The sequence below is a fragment of the Oryzias latipes genome, chromosome 6, assembly GCF_053564925.1.
Source record: "Oryzias latipes strain Hd-rR chromosome 6, Olatipes_Hd-rR_3.1".
Classification (NCBI taxonomy): domain Eukaryota; kingdom Metazoa; phylum Chordata; class Actinopteri; order Beloniformes; family Adrianichthyidae; genus Oryzias; species Oryzias latipes.
Window position 1 is genome coordinate 33586423 of NC_136242.1, and position 16959 is coordinate 33603381.

General features: G+C 44.8%; 4 protein-coding genes across 5 annotated transcripts; 2 read left to right on the forward strand and 2 right to left on the reverse strand.

Annotated features, from left to right (window-relative positions):
* Window positions 1-581: 581 nt before the first annotated feature.
* On the reverse strand, window positions 582-4948 carry rxylt1 (ribitol xylosyltransferase 1). Of its 2 annotated transcripts, XM_004069860.5 has the most exons (6): window positions 4564-4913; window positions 4264-4446; window positions 2412-2514; window positions 2018-2332; window positions 1775-1945; window positions 582-1443 (listed from the first exon to the last, which is right to left on the reverse strand). In XM_004069860.5, the coding sequence occupies exons 1-6, from the start codon at window positions 4706-4708 to the stop codon at window positions 1041-1043; spliced, it is 1320 nt and encodes a 439-aa protein (XP_004069908.1). In that variant the 5' UTR covers window positions 4709-4913; the 3' UTR covers window positions 582-1040. The 2 variants fall into 2 exon arrangements, with proteins under 2 accessions (XP_004069908.1, XP_020559950.1); XM_020704291.3 differs by having other exon boundaries at window positions 4264-4948.
* Window positions 4949-4996: 48 nt separating this feature from the next.
* Window positions 4997-6368, forward strand: LOC101159190 (cytochrome b-c1 complex subunit Rieske, mitochondrial). Its single transcript, XM_004069861.5, has 2 exons — window positions 4997-5204; window positions 5661-6368. The coding sequence occupies exons 1-2, from the start codon at window positions 5099-5101 to the stop codon at window positions 6260-6262; spliced, it is 708 nt and encodes a 235-aa protein (XP_004069909.1). The 5' UTR covers window positions 4997-5098; the 3' UTR covers window positions 6263-6368.
* Window positions 6369-6563: 195 nt separating this feature from the next.
* On the reverse strand, window positions 6564-8500 carry zgc:112052 (protein C19orf12 homolog). The gene is made up of 3 exons (XM_004069862.5): window positions 8353-8500; window positions 7200-7360; window positions 6564-7125 (listed from the first exon to the last, which is right to left on the reverse strand). Exons 2-3 carry the CDS (start codon window positions 7357-7359, stop codon window positions 6860-6862), a joined length of 426 nt encoding a protein of 141 aa, XP_004069910.1. The 5' UTR covers window position 7360; window positions 8353-8500; the 3' UTR covers window positions 6564-6859.
* A 1374-nt stretch (window positions 8501-9874) lies between these two features.
* Window positions 9875-14851, forward strand: uri1 (URI1 prefoldin like chaperone). Its single transcript, XM_023956110.2, has 11 exons — window positions 9875-10282; window positions 10664-10698; window positions 11675-11753; window positions 11927-12062; window positions 12924-13015; window positions 13085-13142; window positions 13238-13412; window positions 13485-13713; window positions 13788-13939; window positions 14016-14250; window positions 14325-14851. Exons 1-11 carry the CDS (start codon window positions 10208-10210, stop codon window positions 14520-14522), a joined length of 1464 nt encoding a protein of 487 aa, XP_023811878.1. The 5' UTR covers window positions 9875-10207; the 3' UTR covers window positions 14523-14851.
* Window positions 14852-16959: the final 2108 nt, after the last annotated feature.

The window sequence follows — 16959 nt, forward strand, 5'->3', positions numbered from 1 at the left end:
GTAACTGGATTTGGACATTTTCATATTTTTGAGATTTTGGCCCCTTTCCTTTTGAGTGAAGTTTCTCCTGCTGTGATGTCATTATTGTAGGGGGCGGAGTCGTTCACTCTGTCCAAACGTCATTCTCATCGGCTATTAGGTGTGTCAGAGTTTTGGTAAGGTGTTCAGTTTATGGCGGGTCAAAAGAAGAACTGGGAAAACAACCTGGTCCTGGAGTCCATTTATTCTGGCAGCAGAACAGAATAAAAGCACCAAAAACCAAAACATCTGATCTCATCTACAGAACCAGGATGCAGATTGAAGACATGTGGCCCTCAGAGCGGTCCAGAATGATCAGGCCGGACCAGAACTGCCAAACACGGGGTTTAAGTCAGAGGAACCACATCCAGAGGTCCATGATGCAGCCACGTTTTCAGATGAACGGAGGCCAACCGTCCACCATGTCGACCCAGTCAGTGAGGAAACACATGAGGTCTGCTGCTCCTTACATAAGCTGGATGTTTGGTTAAATTAAAATGACTGAGTTCTGGCACTCTGGTCTACAGCGCCACCTGCAGGCAATCAAAGAGAAGCACAGACGCTTTAAAATCCAGACAACAGTTTTATTAGTCGTTCTAAAAAGTGCATGCTGGACATCACTTAAATAAATGGAACAAAACATACTCTGTACTACAGTTATGATAAACAAAACAAACAAAAAAACACCAATATCCATATGTAAACCTGCTCACAAACAATATAAAACTCCATGAACCAAAAAATCTTCTTCCATTATTTAGTGTTTAATGATGACAAAAGTACCGCTTAAAATTGACACAAACATAAAACTTCCTAAAAACAGCAAATATGATCTCTAAATGCAGTTCACAAGTGGAAATAGTTCATAGAAAAGTAAACATTTTGTACCAATGGCAGCTTCACAACAACAATAAGCAGCACCAAAAGGGAAGTCACTGAACGTCAGCACTTCCACCGCGTCAGCAGTACATCTCCACAAACCACACCAGCCTTTCTTCCTGACTATAAGTCAGGCTGGAACGTCATCCACTTCTGAAGAAATTCTCCTCCAGGGCCTCAGTGAATCTTTCCTTCATCTGCCGCCGGAAACTGGAGTACCACTCCAGCAGCCTCCGCCTCCTGTCCACCCTCTGCTCCTGACTCATCATCTTCTCCCTCTCCAGGATGGCGGGCAGCTCCTTCCAGGCGCTGATGAAAATGAAGGGCGCTCCCGCCGCTTTGAGGAGGCGGAGCGGGGAGCTGGGCCCGGCGGCGCACTTCCCAGGCGTCAGGACGTCCTCCACTACGGGAACCGAGCCGAGGGAGCAGGCCTCATAAATGCGGTAGCACTCGGTGTTGATGCCCACCGGGCAGAGGGTGAGCTCGCTCTGGGCCAACGCCGTCTGATAGCGCCTCAGACCGTCCGCCGTTTCCTGAGGGAGCCACCTGAGGTAGGGAGGAAGAGGAGGAAGAGGGGGCAGCTGAAAAACCAACAGAACCAAGCCCTGCAATAGTGATTCAACAGGACTCAACCCAGAGTCCAAAAGAAATTCTCAAAGCACTATTTTTGATCCATTCACCCGTTTCTGAGTATTCCTTTAAACCCCGTCCCCAACCCACAGGAACAAGCGGGTTCTCTCATTATGATGTCACAAAGTGAGGAACCGCCCCTTCCAGGAAGAGTTTGTGCTGCCAAACTCAAAGACATTTTGCAAATACAACCACAAAAGACGTATGAAGATGGAATTGGTTCATAAAATATCAAGAATGGACTCACTTATCCCTGGCTGCGATGAAACATTCCTTTTCTAAGCCCGACTGTTTCAGCTCGTGCATCATCGTTTCCCTGGACGAGTTCTTGTAAACGGTGCCTAAGAAGTTACAGAGATACGGTCGGCTGGCTGTGATCAGCTGGGAGTTGGGTCGGATGACGGGGAACTCCCTGTACCTGCAGAGAGGAGGAAACAGCCGTCGGTTTCTCAGAGACAGAAGGCGCCTACATGGGAAGTGCGGGACGTACGTGGCAACGCCGAGAGGCCACTGGAAGACGTCCTTGTCGTTGACCCACGGGCTGTCGTACACCAGGAACAGCAGGTCCACGAAGCCGCCGTTCCTCTTCAAATGTGGGGCGATCCAGTCGTTGTCGCATTGCTCGTTGCCCAGCAGAACCACAGCCACGTGGGACACCGTGCGGGACTGGACCAGAGCTTGGACGTGCTTCAGCCAGCGCGTGGAGTACAAAACCTTCTGCTCCTCGCGCCCATTCAGAACCAGAACCAGGCTGTTCATGTCTAGAGGGACGTGACCCTGGACCACAGCTGGACCTGTGTAGAAACTACAAACAGGAGACGTCAACAAGTGCTGCAATCTGGGACAGTCTGGGGTAATTCCAGAGAGGGGTGTCACTATCTTACCTCAACTCGACCTTTCCAGACTGCAGCTGCCCCTCTCTCCATTGTGCTACTTTGTCGGTGGGGTTAAGGGATCCTTCTAAGATGTGTTCCCAAAGGTAAAGCCCTAAAGCAGGAAAGCAAATGCTTTGATATTCAACACTGGAAAGCCAGATTTAAGATTTCCGCATCTAATTTTGGTAAAGTAAGTAGAAAACTAAACTGTTTTTGTCCTGATAAAGTCTGCTGTTAGCGGAGGAATCCACCATCTGGGGCAACAAGGGAGAGAGAGCGACGTGTAAACCAAGAACGTTAACAGCCATCATAAATGTTCAGAATCTCTTTGACACACTTTAGGGTCTGAACAGCGAATATTTCAGGAAACATTACTGGCGTTTAAGCTGTCTCTGTGTTCAAACCAAATTAGATCACTGCAGTTTAAACTCTACAGATATGGCTTCCTACAAACTTCAGAGAAATTTTTCTCCCTGAAAGAAATTATAAAGATCTAATGAAATGTTAAAACACGTTTTTTCCTTTGGAGCGGCTGAGGCGGGTCCATTATTTGTAACAAAATAAAATAAATAAATACTTCTTAGCCAACAAAGTCTTTTTTCCCCCCACTTTTAAAATGTTTCCAAAAACTTTCCAGGTACAAGTGACACATGACACAGTCAACAAACCCACCAGGACCTGTCCACCCTCTGCATACACTCAAAGGCTGCGGGGGAAATAAACCACTGATCATGTGACACCGCCGAAACAATGGCGGCTACAAGCATCTTAACGTATCTCCAAACACTAGCATGTAGCAAATACAAACTGTACATTTACAAACAAAAATGACCTTTTATTTCCATGAACTAAATCATCATTATTACTAAAGAGGGATTGTATCCTATTACTGTGACTTTATCATAGGCCAGTAAACCAAAAGACCTGCTGACCCGCTGACTTATATTTCTTAAAATAAAGGAAGTGACTATTCACACAGGCACGTGGGAATTCAGGGTTTAATTCCCAGAGTGTGCAATGATCCAGTGTGGATCCTTGCAAGACCCGACATGCTATTGGCTCACTGTGTAGCCACAAGGACCCCAAGCCCCTGTGCTCGTCCCCAGCCCAGATCGAATAAAGGATTGTGTCCGACATAAAAATCTCTCTGCCAAACCACCTGTGACCTGCGACCCCTGCAGGGATATTCCTAAAGGTCAACAATTTTTTATTGGTGCGAGATGAAAGTTAGGGTTAAAAGATGTGCATTTTGAAGATACATATTGTTCATTTTGGCCACACGTTTCATGTGTGGACAACAGAAATTTCCATCCGGTTGCATGAGAGTATGTGCAACTGACACTGGCCTAAAATAAAACTAGCAGTATGAGTTTATGAAAACACAAATGTCGTGCAGATGTAGCTGGACGGTGTTTTGAATGATTTACAATAATAGCCGCACTACAACAGAAACAGCAGAAATGATTTATAAAAAGTTATTAGAACTTTTATTCCAATCATCCAAAATGTAATCTTTAAATTTCAAATGTTCTTGCTTACTTCTTGCCTATCTGACCTCTAGTTGGTATGATCTTTGGATACAATTTATTGTTAATACATTTAATAGAATACGACTAAAAAATGTTCAATCTGTTGCTGGTATTTGATTCATTCGTTCAACAATTACCTTTTTGTTATTATTTAAGTAATTCAATACTTCAGTAAATTATTTGAGGACTACCATGTTTACTTGTACTTGAAACTTGTACTATCCCAGCCGCCTCAGTTAAAAAATAAAGTCAAAATCTGATATTGTGCTCCTCTTTTTAATGCAGAACAACAGAAATCTACCACTTGGTCGTTTCTTCCAAACACTACTCACCTATTGCCGCTTTGCCCCAGATCTGGACCTTGTATTTTTGGGGTTTCTTCTTCTCGATTCTGCTCATGTGCTGCTTGAAGGCCTCTCTTTTCCTGTTCAGAGCCGAGTTGTACTCCACCTCCTCCTCCTCCCACGGATTCCACTCATCCGCCACAAACGGCGCGGCGCCACCGCGGACTCCGCCTGAAAGAAAGCACAGCACCGACTCCGTTAGACTTCTCTCGTGGCTCCGTCCTGTCGGTCTTTGCTGCTTCTGCGGGGGCCCTGGCTGCTGCGGCCAGCGAGCGAGTGAGGGTTTACCGGCGGGCGCGCCGCTGTTTTTCACCACCCGGTGAACGCGGGAGATCACTTTGTTGCTGAAAAAGACATTATATGCTGCGTAAAGCGAGAAGGCCACATATGCGAAAATAATCAAAAGAAACAGCTTTCTTTTCGGTATTTTCATCTTCGATCTGTTTCCTCAGGTAACCATTGTGTGGCTCATCGTTTGTGCGAGGACCCCTTGTTGACATCACAAGGACCCGTAATTATAGGTAGCGCTAAGGAATGCCTGACCAGAAAAAGGCTTTTCTTCGTTTGTGATAAATAATAAAATGATATTATCATAAAATATATGTATTTTATGTAAAAACATGTTTTTTGTTTTTCTCTGTGGGAAAAGGGGGGTTCCACACGAAGAAGAATGTGATTACGAAATTACAGTGATGTAACAGGAACGTTATATACATACACAATTTCTGGCAGGACAGATTAAAGTGTTACGCACAACAGATCAGCACACAAGAAGGTCGCGTCCCCAGACTACGGGTTCTGACATTTCTCTTTTCGGGTGAAGATGATGTCCACGTTGGTTCGACCCGGAGGGTTCGCTCCGTACCTTCAAGTGACCAAACACGGAGCTAAAAGCCTGCTGTTCCCCGGAGCCGCGGAGCCCGCTTGGGGTGAGGCCGAAGTGAACCAAGTTAGCCGGTGTCGACCGGCATGATTAGAGCGTTACACCTTTACAATTTTTTTAATCCGTAGATTACGTTTGTGTTTAATTTAGAGGCTTAGGCCGACATAAAACTGTATATATATCATGTTTACTGTGCTTTGTTTGGTGATTCAGACAGTAACAATTATAGAAAAGTAGAAAAATAAGTAGAAATATAACAAATCCGCAGATTTTTTTTAAGTTTTTTTGTTTCATGATAAAAAAAAAAAGATCATTTGATTATAGAGGCTCTGATTGACCAAATCCATATTATTAGCTTAGGGTGCAGAGCCCCCCTGTTCAGGACAGGAAGTTAACCTCCTCCTCAGGTGTTCACTAGAAAGGTAAAGCAGCTGCTGGAAGGACATGCGCTGTGTTGTGACACCGCCTGAGCCTTTTTTTTTTCTTGCCTCTGCTCCTGCAGGAACTCGTCTGGCCCACACAGACATCAAGATCCCGGACTTCTCAGACTACCGCCGTCCGGAGGTTTTAGACCCCAACAAGTCCTCGCAGGAGAGCAGCGAGGCGAGAAGAGCCTTTTCCTACCTGCTGACCGGAGCCACTACTGTCGTCGGTGTGTATGCAGCCAAAACTGTGGTCACCCAGTTCGTCTCCTCCATGAGCGCCTCAGCCGACGTCCTGGCCCTCTCCCAGATTGAAATCAAGCTGGGGGACATCCCGGAAGGGAAAAACATGACCTTCAAGTGGAGAGGGAAGCCTTTGTTCGTCCGCCATCGCACAGAGAAGGAGATCGCAACCGAGGAGGCCGTAAATCTCACAGAGCTGCGTGACCCCCAGCACGACAAAGATAGAGTGATCAACCCAAAGTGGGTCATCGTTCTGGGCGTGTGCACCCATCTGGGCTGCGTGCCCATCTCTAATGCGGGTGACTTTGGCGGGTACTACTGCCCCTGCCACGGCTCCCACTATGACGCCTCCGGAAGAATAAGAAAGGGACCCGCCCCCCTCAACCTGGAGGTCCCTTTCTACGAGTTCCCCGATGAAGAGACTGTTGTGGTGGGATAAAGAGTATTTTAAAAACGGCACCATAAGTTTATAAATCGTTTTAGGGAAAATTTCATTTACTGTGACTCCAGCAATAAGATGAATAAAGCACCTTAAGTCTTCTCAATCCTCTCTGCATTGACCTTCTCTGCCGGTAAGAATGTGAGATGGCGACAGAAAAGTTTTATTTTAGGCTTAGTGGAAAAAAACGGAGAGAATTCAGTCAATTAGGAAGCAGAAAAGGACAAAATCTGCCAGCAGAACAAACCTGGATCCCACAAAACATTGCAGAGTTTAATTAAAAAAACAAAAAAACAGCACCTACGGGCCACTTTTCTTTTATTAAAAATAAATACGATAATTCTTGTTAAATTGCAAACCATCTGATGAATGATGAATATACATCAGTAGTTTGGCTCAACATCAGTCTCGTCTGTCGCTGCATAAAATAAATAAGGCTTTACAAGAGGATTAAAAGATTTAAAATCATAATCATGACAGATAATAAAAGGCAGCTGCTTATTTGTCTTATGAGTCCATAGTGATACATGATCCTATATCAGTTTTAAAGTCATAATTTGTGATGGCACCTATACATGTCCAGAAAAATCTATACTATCAGTCCATGTAGTGCACCTCTGCCTGCAGCTCCTTGGTGACGTAACCAACCAGAGCGGCGGTCAGCTGCTGCTTCAGCACGCCGTTGCTCATCACCAGAGCAATCAGCTGAGCCACGTCCGTCCACTGAATGTCTCCAAGGACGGCCATCACGTCATCATACAGCTTCTGCTGCTGCGGGGGGCTGAGCTCCATGATGATCTGCGGCAGGGGTTTGAACTCTCCGCTGGTCAGCCAGCAGCCGAGAAGTCCGCCCACAGCGCCACCTGCAGGAGAGGTTTTAAACTAGCGTGATCGGGGAACGGTCCTGAGCAGACGTGAAGGTGGATTTTCCACTCACCCACGGCGATGCCAAGAGGACCTCCGATCAGGCCTCCAGCGAAGGCCAGCCCACCCGCCGCCGCCGCTCCCTTCCCAGAGCCTTTCACGGCGGTCTTGATCTGCTGGTTGGCGGACAACTCGCAGCAGAGCTTCATGACTTCATCGACTCGTGGGGCCATGCTAAAGGTCAGGGTTCAAGGTTCAGACAGTTCTCAACCAGACGATGCGTCACTCGGATTCTGTTATTCTGATACTTTCAGAAATGACAAAAAAGGCTTCACGCCATTCACCATCTACTTTATTAAGACTTTCATACCGTTCACTTCACTCTACAAAGGTTAGTCTTATGATCTTTAAAAAGACACAAAGGTCCATAAATGAAAGAGATTAGAAACTGATTTAAAAAAAAAATTGGAGATAAAAAATTATTTTTTGAAGACGAGTCTTAAATATGTCATTGTTCTTTGATGAAGTTTGGTTTCTATTTATCTTTAGTTTTAGTGAGGCGTCCTTATGTTGGATGTAGGGAGGCTTCCGGACATTCTGTGTGTTTTATCATTTCTATTTACAAATAAAGCACTTTGTGTTACTGCACAAAAAGTGACATGTCAATAAAGTTTGATTTGATGTGTTATTTATTGTGACATTGAATTTATTTTTGATGATTTTAAAGGAAAGACTACATTCCTTTTCTTCTGTTTTTTTTTTCTTTTAATCATTTCAGAATAAACAAAGAGAAAATAAAGGTTTGGAGAATTTTTAAAAGGAAAGCTGTTTCTGATCTGTTAACGTTTGTTAATTTCATGACAATAAAGAGAATTTAAACAAACCTGAAGGTGAATCAGATGTACATAAGTAGGATTAACGTTTTCATGCTAAACACACCAAAAACATTTGATTTAATCTGGTGATGGTCAATATAAACTATTTCTTAAAATTTATACTTAGAATATTTTGTCCTAAATTCAATTAAAACCTTAAGAATGGATTAAACTTGGTTTCCGGTCTTTAAATTGGTTTTAAACAGCCGAAAAGGCGCTTTAATCATGAGTAAATTGAAAGGCTAACGTGATGCTTTTGCTAGCTGGCTCTTTTTGTCTCTTTCAAACTATATAGTTTAATTTAAAACATAAATCCATAAGCGGAATAAAAAATAAATATACCGGACATACCTGACAAAATGATGAAATCTTTGACCCTTCTTAATGCGGTGAGGTCATTTTATCAGAAGTTAGGCTTTGCTGATCACCATCTTTAGCTAACATGTTTGTGTGGGTGGCGCAATGCCCGACGGGAAAAACAGCGGTGCTGCATTCAGGAAGTTTCGGAGCTTTGTGTTTCAACAAAAACACAATTCTATTTATTTTTTACTCCTTTATAAAGAAGCCTCAGTCATTTATTTATTGTTGGTGGAATAAGTTTGTATTCTTATCAAAATAGCTAATTTTATTCCATAAATGACACGAGGGACAGGAAATACAACAATCGTGGAGTTGGACAATCTGAATCGAGTAGCTGAACCTAAAGAATCAGTGTTTTATAAAAAATAAAATAAAACATTCACGAAGAAAGATGGCATAGCATAGTTGGGCTAGTAGAGATGCCAGAAGTAAAACTTTCCATTCACAATATATAAAAGGCGTCATGTTGTTGTTTGTATTATTATTATGATTATAATGATGATTATGATTATTATTATTGCTTTGTTTTATTGATCCATTATCATTATTTTTGTTCGGTTGTCAAAAAAAGAATAAATAAAAACTTGAATTATAAGAAAAACAACAATGGAGTTACGGCTCATTTTAAATGTTTAAACTGTTTTTCGTCCTCTTTTTCTGGTAAATTAAACTAATCGTAACATTAGTAAAAGGTTTTTCCACATGGTTCTAAAGTAAGCAAATGATAGTTAATTTTTAAGGTAATTGGATCTGTGAACACTGTGAATGTATAACTGCAATCCAGTCATCATAAATGATAATTTGAGAAACAGGTGTGTTGTGCTATTTGAACACCACAGATGCAGAAAGTTGTCACATTTCGTGTTTAACTAAAATTAGAAAAAGTTGAAGAAGGCCTGTAAGTCAGTATTCCGGGCTGCAGCTGTAAAGTTTGATCAAAAGTGAACATAAAACTGTGATTTTTGCTGTAATGACGTTATATTAAATGCCGACATCAAGAAAATGGATATTTTAACTAAAAGCAATAATTCGCTGTTCAAATCCAACAGAACATCCTTTATTGCATCTTCTTTCAACTATTTATAGTGCATCCAATTGCAACGCATGCAGACTAAAGTTTTTTTTTCTGAACTGACAGTTTAATTAAAGCTAGAAGTAATATTTTTTTTCTTTAACGTGTGTTTCTGTTTGTTAGTTTTTATACGTTTTAATGCTTGTACAGCTCTAAGTTAAGATTCGGTTTATTTTTTATGTTTCGTAAAATATTTACAATACTAAACATTTACCCAGAGTGCACTCTGGTAGACTTTTCTAGACGTCAAACAGAAATGACACGCTTGGTTTTCAAAGTAAGAGCGAACATTTAGATAACGTGTTAACATTTTAAGAAAAACACATGTAAGATACGTGATAACGAAGATTAAATTGGCATGTAATTTATGGTTTGGTGTTTTGGGAGAAACTTGCATAAAAAAACGTTGCCCACTCCAAGTCTCTTCCGTTCACGGGTTTTATTTTGAAACTAAAAACCGGAACAGCTCCCGTTTCTTCCCCTGTGGGTCGATCTGCACAGCGAAAGAAGCGAGGAGTTCTCTGCTAACCTCTGGATCCAAACTCGGCGGATTTTTTTGGAGATCATGCAGAAGCCGTGAAATGAGCGTGTGAGATGATATCACCTTCGGACGTGAGGATTACCGTCGATGCCCCGTTGATGAAGGCGCGCGGGACGGGCCTCCGGAGGAGCTGCTGCTGCTGCGTTCATAAACACTTCTTTAGGACTCACAACAAACCCTGAGCTTTGGTGCTCCTCAGAGCCCCAAGGCACCTGTGCACGTGCGGAGTAAGGATGGCTGGAGGAGGAGGTAAAGCGAACATGAAGCCCCTCGGCGGGGTTCACAGGCTCCGAGAGGAGCACGAGAAGGTAAGAGGAGCGCGTGAGCAGATCTGCAGCTGCGGGCCACGAGGCTTGTTTCCTTCTGAAAACATCCTCCTCTGCAGACATGAGCCGCAAATACGGAGAAAGAAGATTCGTTTCTTTTCTTTGCCCTGCTTCAGGTGAATTAGATCAACCCACAAGCCCCTCCCCCAAACCTTTACCTGAGCTTTTACTCCTGCAGGTTGTTTGGTTTCAGACTCCATGTTTACAGGCTGCCTTTGCTGCTAACTTCTGTTTTTTCTCTCTCTCTCTCTTTCTCTCTGTTTGGCTAATAAGGAACACAAAACTCAGTTTGATAGCATGAAAACATGTATGTTGTGTTGAACGTGTCATGTTGTTCATGAAAGCATTTTTTTCCTGCATCAGGTGGTGAAAGACTGTGACTCACGGATTCAGCATTGGTAAGCTGCACAGTCCTGAAAGTTTCTCCTCTTCTACGGTTTCCTCTCTGCTTTGAGTGTGAATGTGTACGACTTGGATATGAATGCAACAAAGACGCTCAAAGTTTGCAGGAGAATAACCCCCCTCCCTTTTTTTTAAGCTGCAGTCATGGATTTAGATGATCGCATTTTCAATTTTAGAACTTGACGGTTAAAGCTTCCCATATTATTTTCCTCATATGGCAAAGACAAAAGTTTTTCTAGGATTTAGCAGTCTATCGCCACAGCATGATACTTCCGCCACCCTGCTTTACCATGGAGACACGCCCCCACAGAAGACTAGTTTAGCTCCTAAACCGTCCCTCGCCCACAGTCGGCCCTGATGCAACATTTCCTTTTGTGGTCCGTTAGCAACTTCCATATTTTTGCAGAATTCTCCCCTTTTTCTTTGCTTTCTCTTTCATTTTCTAGGATGTATGAGAACAAAATAATTCAGAAAGATGCAAAAAACAAACCAGATCAGCCAATTTAAACTCCACTATCTGATGAGGTTGACATCGTTTACTCGCACCAGGCGAATAATCTTAAGAAATTAGGTAATAATTGGCGTTTATTTGTTTAGGGAAACGTTTATTTTTTCTGCTCTGTTTTTTTTACTATATAAACTATAAACTTTCAGGTTATTTTGTGAGTTATACTCTTGTAAAAATGTAGTTTAAATGCATTTAAATGTCCTTTTTTCCTTAAAGATTTTCAGCAGTCATTTATTTTGGTTTTGTTTACAGTCTTCATGAAGGCGTAAAAGTTTTTTTTAATCTCTAATGCAAGTTAATAAAAGTTAAGATGTTTTGGTTTAAAGTAGTTTTCCTTATAGATGATTGTCATTGCCCCCTTGTGGCCATCTGAGCAATAACATCCTTTAACTTTACTCATCATTTTATACCCAAATCGCATCAATTGGGTTAAATTCTGAATATTTCTGTGACCCGACCTGCAGGATGAAGGTGTCGGGTGATTACGACGCGCTCAGCGATCGACTCAAAACCCTCCCAGACCGGCTCTCCTATGACATCATGGTGAGCGCTCGCCGTTTCACTTGACAAGTTTACAGAGTGACCCAAAAACCAAAACTTTACTGGAAGTTCTGTGTCTCCCGTTTGCTCCATGTTCGCGCCCACTTCCTGTCAGCTGCTCTGACTAACCCGGTTCTGTTCTGTGGCCCGTCCGGGCCTCCTTGTGCTGTGAGCAGGTGCCCTTCGGCCCGCTGGCCTTCACGCCCGGCAAGCTGGTGCGCACCAACGAGGTCACCGTGTTGCTGGGCGACAACTGGTTCGCCAAGTGTTCGGCCAAACAAGCCCAAGCGGTGGTGGATCACAGGATGAAGCGTGAGTTTCTGAACGGCGGCGTGTGGCTGCAGAGCGGCGGCCTGTGGCTGCAGAGCGGCGGCCTGTGGCTGCAGAGCGGCGGCGTCTCCAGCGGGGGGCGGCAGTGCGTCACATTCCGACAGCCTGAGCTTTACTTTACAGACGTTTCTGGGCTCAGGATGAAGTACGTCTTTGTGTAAAAGCGTTTGGACTCGTTCTTTACGTCAGTGACGGCTGCAGGCTTAGCCCCCCCCCCCCCCCCCCCCCCACCACCACACTTTTGTGGCCAGGTTATAGACCGCTATGGTCGTTTGGCGTGTTGTCCGGACGCTACAGCCTTTACCTCCACATAAAAAAACCCTCTCTGATTTGAACATTATTAGACTGTTTAGTGAAGCAGAAATGCCCCCCCCCCGCCCCCCCCTCTCCTGACCCCCGCCATCCCTGCTATTACACAGCTAAGTGCTGTAATGCAAACACAGCGAGCTGAAATGTGTCAGACAGCGGCTGAGCTGTCTGGCCTTCTGCGTTTGACCTTTCCTCACTTCCAGTTGATGCACTGACTGGAGGGGCTCGCCATCGCCATGGAAACAAGGGCCCTCTGCTGCTATTAGTGAAAGGGCTTAATTGTTGTGAAGATTTAATGATCCGGAGTAGCATTCAGGGCAGAAGATATTATGAACTGTTTGTGTCATCATTTTTCTCCCCCCCCCTCGCGCTTTTCCTCGCCTTGTTTGGGGGTTTTAACTCTTCAGCAGCTGCTCGTCACAGCGATGCACGTTTCACGGCGCCCTGCCGCCGCCGCCGCCAGCCTCTGCGCGTTCTCGTTGTTGTCGGAGCGCCGTCGCCGCCTTCTCTCATGAAAATGCTTCTGTGTTCCAGACGTGAAGAAAGAACTGGACGACCTCGCCAAGACCAGGAAGAACTTTGAAGCGCGGGTTGGGCTCGCCAAGGATCTGGAGACCATGTCGGCCGTACGTGGCGTTTCTGCGAGTCCTCACACACGAACACACACACACTAATCTATTGACTCTCGGCTGTAGAATAAAGGAGAGTTTGTGGACATCAGAGAGGAGGTCACGAGCTCCACCGCCAGCAAAGGTATCTTCACAGAACGTTCTTCCTCCTCCTCCTCTTCCTCGCTGTGATTAAAGACGGTTCTCCTTCAGCAGAGTGACGTTTGCTTCTTCTCACAGGGAAGCAGAGAATAGCTCACAAACCAAACTCCAAACCAAAGCTGGACGTCGTGGTTGATCTAAACGAGGAGGAAGAGGAGAAGGAAGGAGGGACAGGAACCATGACCGAGGAGGAGCTGTGGCGCCGGTTGGATGAACTTGAAAGACTGGAGGAGCTGCAGGACGAGCAGGACAGGTAGACTCCGCCTCCTCCTCTGTGCTAAAGAGCTGAACTTCAGAGGATCCCAACTGATATGTTTCTCCTCAGATTGTCCGATACCGCCGACACGAACGGCGACGACTCATCCTCGTCTTCCTCAGAGGAGGAGAAGGAGGCCGCCTGCGCGCCTCCCGTCAACGGCCTGAAGCCCGGCTGGAGCCCCGCCCCCCACAGCGACCCTCCACTCCCCAACCGGAAAGCAGAAGATGACGAGCAGGAGGAGGAAGGCAGCTGTCTCCCCACCATCTTCTTCTCTCACACAGTTGAACCGAAGAAGGTGCGTTTACAGATGGGGGGCGGGGGCTCTTTGCTCCGCGGCGTCCGCGTTGAACAGCTTCACCTGTGTTTCAGGTGAGAATCAACACGGGAAAGAACACCACGCTGAAGTTCAGCGAGAGGAAGGAGCAGAAGGAGCATTCAAAGAGGAAGAAGAAGAACGGCCACAGCAACGGGCACGCTCACCACGAGCTCCACAAAATCACGTCTCCAGCGGACGTTTACAGGTGTGGGAGGGGCTAGCAGCTGCAGCTCACCACCATGCGGTTGTTCGGCGTGCTGATGGCGTTTGTGTTTGCTCAGGCTCTTTGTGGACGTGAGGAACGGCGAGCCCGTCCCCAGAAAGTCCATCCTGAAGTCTCGCAGTCGAGAGAACAGCGTGTGCAGTGACACCAGCGAGAGCAGCGCCGCCGACTTTGAGGAGCGGCGCGTGACGGGGCGGAGCTTCAGCCACGACGAGGCCACGCACAGCGACACGAGCGACGGCGTCACGGAGGAGGACAGCCCCACCGCCGGGCCTCTGCTGAGCCGCTTCGAGGTGAACGCAGACGCCGTGGCGGCGCGCGTCCGGCGCGAAGGTTTCCCGGCTGACGGCTTTTCTTCTCCTCCCAGGCCTTTTCCGGGACGGTGATAGAGAAGGACCCCATGCCCACAGGAGTCCCCCACCTGACCATCCTGCCCCCCGCGCTGCCCACCATCCCAGAGAGGAAGCAGGAGGAGGTGGCGTCGGACGTCACGCCGCCGCCGGTGCCGCCGGAGGCGTCTAAAAGATTGTCAAAGTTTAAAGCTGCCAGGTTGCAGCAGAAATGACATTTGAAGATGAGATTATTCTTTCACCAGTAAACAACTTTTATATTTCCTTACTGTAACCACGCCGCTTTCCCAGCATTCCCCGGGAAGCGTGCAGTAGCCACATAGATGCGTCTCTTGTTGCTGCGTTTGTGACGCGTTGAGCCGCCAGGTGAGTCTGGCTGCAGGCTCTGGGCGCCGTGGCCTTCCTCTCTTTGTCAGAACCAGGGGCGGCCATGTTGCTTTTTTTACCTGTGGACCTGCCTGGTGAATGTATGTTTTCCTCTCTGCAGTAAGAAAATAAGGAAATATTGATGAAATGTAGCCGGAAAATAAAGGATTCAAAGCTCTGGTGTTGCTTTCTTTGTGTTTTGTGAGAGAAAAAATGAATGGGTAGATGTGGATCTCTCCTGCTCTCCTATTCGCCCACAGGGCTTTGTTGTGTTTCTGCGCATCAGAATCAGGTTATGTCCCGCTTTTCTGCCGTCGTTGCACGCCAGCATAAAAAACATGGAGTTATTTACGTGAATTAAACCGCCTTTTCCAACAAAGTGACAGATTGTTGTGCACATTTATGTTTGAACAGCATTTCCTGTCTGAGTCCTTGATAAAAAACATGTTTCTTTAAAGGATTTTATTCATTTGTTGCCAAAAACTGTTGAATTTGAGAAACGAATGTGTGGTTTGCATTTGTTGGGTTTACAGAGTGGATTAAATGGGAGAAATTGCTGAATTTCTTCTGGAGAAAAAACATCTCACCAACGTTTATCAGGAGGAACTTTTCCTTTTGTGTCCATGAAGCAGCTTCTTGTTTCACTCAGATGTTTGCTTTAGTTGAATTTAAATACAATTAAGCATAAAGTTGCTCTACATTTATTTGGCGAGGATTCATAAAACACGAGTCTGAATCCAGGTTGTAGAATTGGTTTAAAAAAAACCTAATCAATTCATGTAAAAATGAATACGTTGATAGAATCTATGAAAAGGTTTTTTTCTTGAGGAAAAAAAGTTTTTGTTCACATTTACTGTTTTATGGATGGAAGTTTTCATTTTCTCATGGATGTAAAAACAGGTCTTTATCACCAAAAAAAAGGACATTTGTCGTCTGAAAGTGGAATCAAACGGACCTGAAAGGTGAATTTAGGAATAAAATCCCTTCAGTTTTTTTGTCTTTGGTGATTTTACATCGTTTCCCTCACAGATTGAACAAACCTGGTTTTGTAGTGGACCATATTATTTTTCTGTTCAATTACAGTCTGTTAGAAAACTAGACTGTAGATTATTAACTGGACTTCTCGTATAAAAGAGCCACTGTGATGAAAACCGTGTCTTTGGTGTTTCTGACATGTTCTTGTAGCAGTTTTGTAATGATGGACAGAAATGAAAGAATTTAAGATTAACATTCTGACTATGTCTTTATCCAAATCTGCATAAAAAAAATGTCATTTGGATAAAGATTGTATTTGTGACGTAAAATGCGCTGGGCGGAGCCACAAGCTACATGCCCCGCCCCTCTCTGATCATCCACCTGCAGACCAATAGACCCATAACGTCTAGTCTGAGCTGGAATCTGGATCTAAAGGGTCCGGCTGGACACTATGTCCCAGAAAACGACACAGGTTTTGGGATTTTGGCCACAAACTGCATAATCATAATTTAAAGACCACTGGGAAAACTTTTACAATAGATCAGATGAGGATTGGATTGTTTGCATTATTTTAGGAAAGCTCCATTTTTTATCAAATTTCTTCTTGCTTTAAATGTTCAGATTTCCGTATGTAATTGTGGATTTTCACAGGTAAAATGTTATTTTAATGTTTTAGTTCTTGTTTTTGACATTTACGAAGGCCATCGAGACAACCGTAGTTGTTAATTTGGGCTATACAAATACAATTGAAATTGAATAGAAATGATTAAAGAATCCTTTTAATAAATATATATTTTCATGAATTAATCCTCCTTCCTCTTGCTGACTCTGATGGTGGGTGTGATGAGCCTGCAGGTGATGGGGGGGGGGGGGGGGGGGGGGGGGGGGGGGCTGTCTCTTCACCTGAACCCTCAGAACTCACCTGACTGTACATTTTAAAAAAATAAATTCAAATTAAAATTAATCCGTCCGTTTTCTTCGTCTTTAATTAAAGCGGTGGCTTACGAGTTGAAGGGCTATCACTCCCTATTGAGGTAAATGGTGGGGGTGCAGGTCTCTGATGAGAAGCTTTTACACGTGGTCCTGAGGTGACTCCCCCCTCCAGCCCTTTCATCAGGATTATTTCTCCAATATGAAAATCCAGGACAGATTAGGCAACGCTTACCTCGCCGGCGTTTTGTTGGTGAGACACAGATCGATGGACTTATGTGGGTTAAGCTGCGGAGGAGCAGAAGGTGCTGGAACACAGCAGAACCCGTTTCAAAGAAAACCATCACGCAGACCGGAATGAGCACAAAGATCTACGCTTCA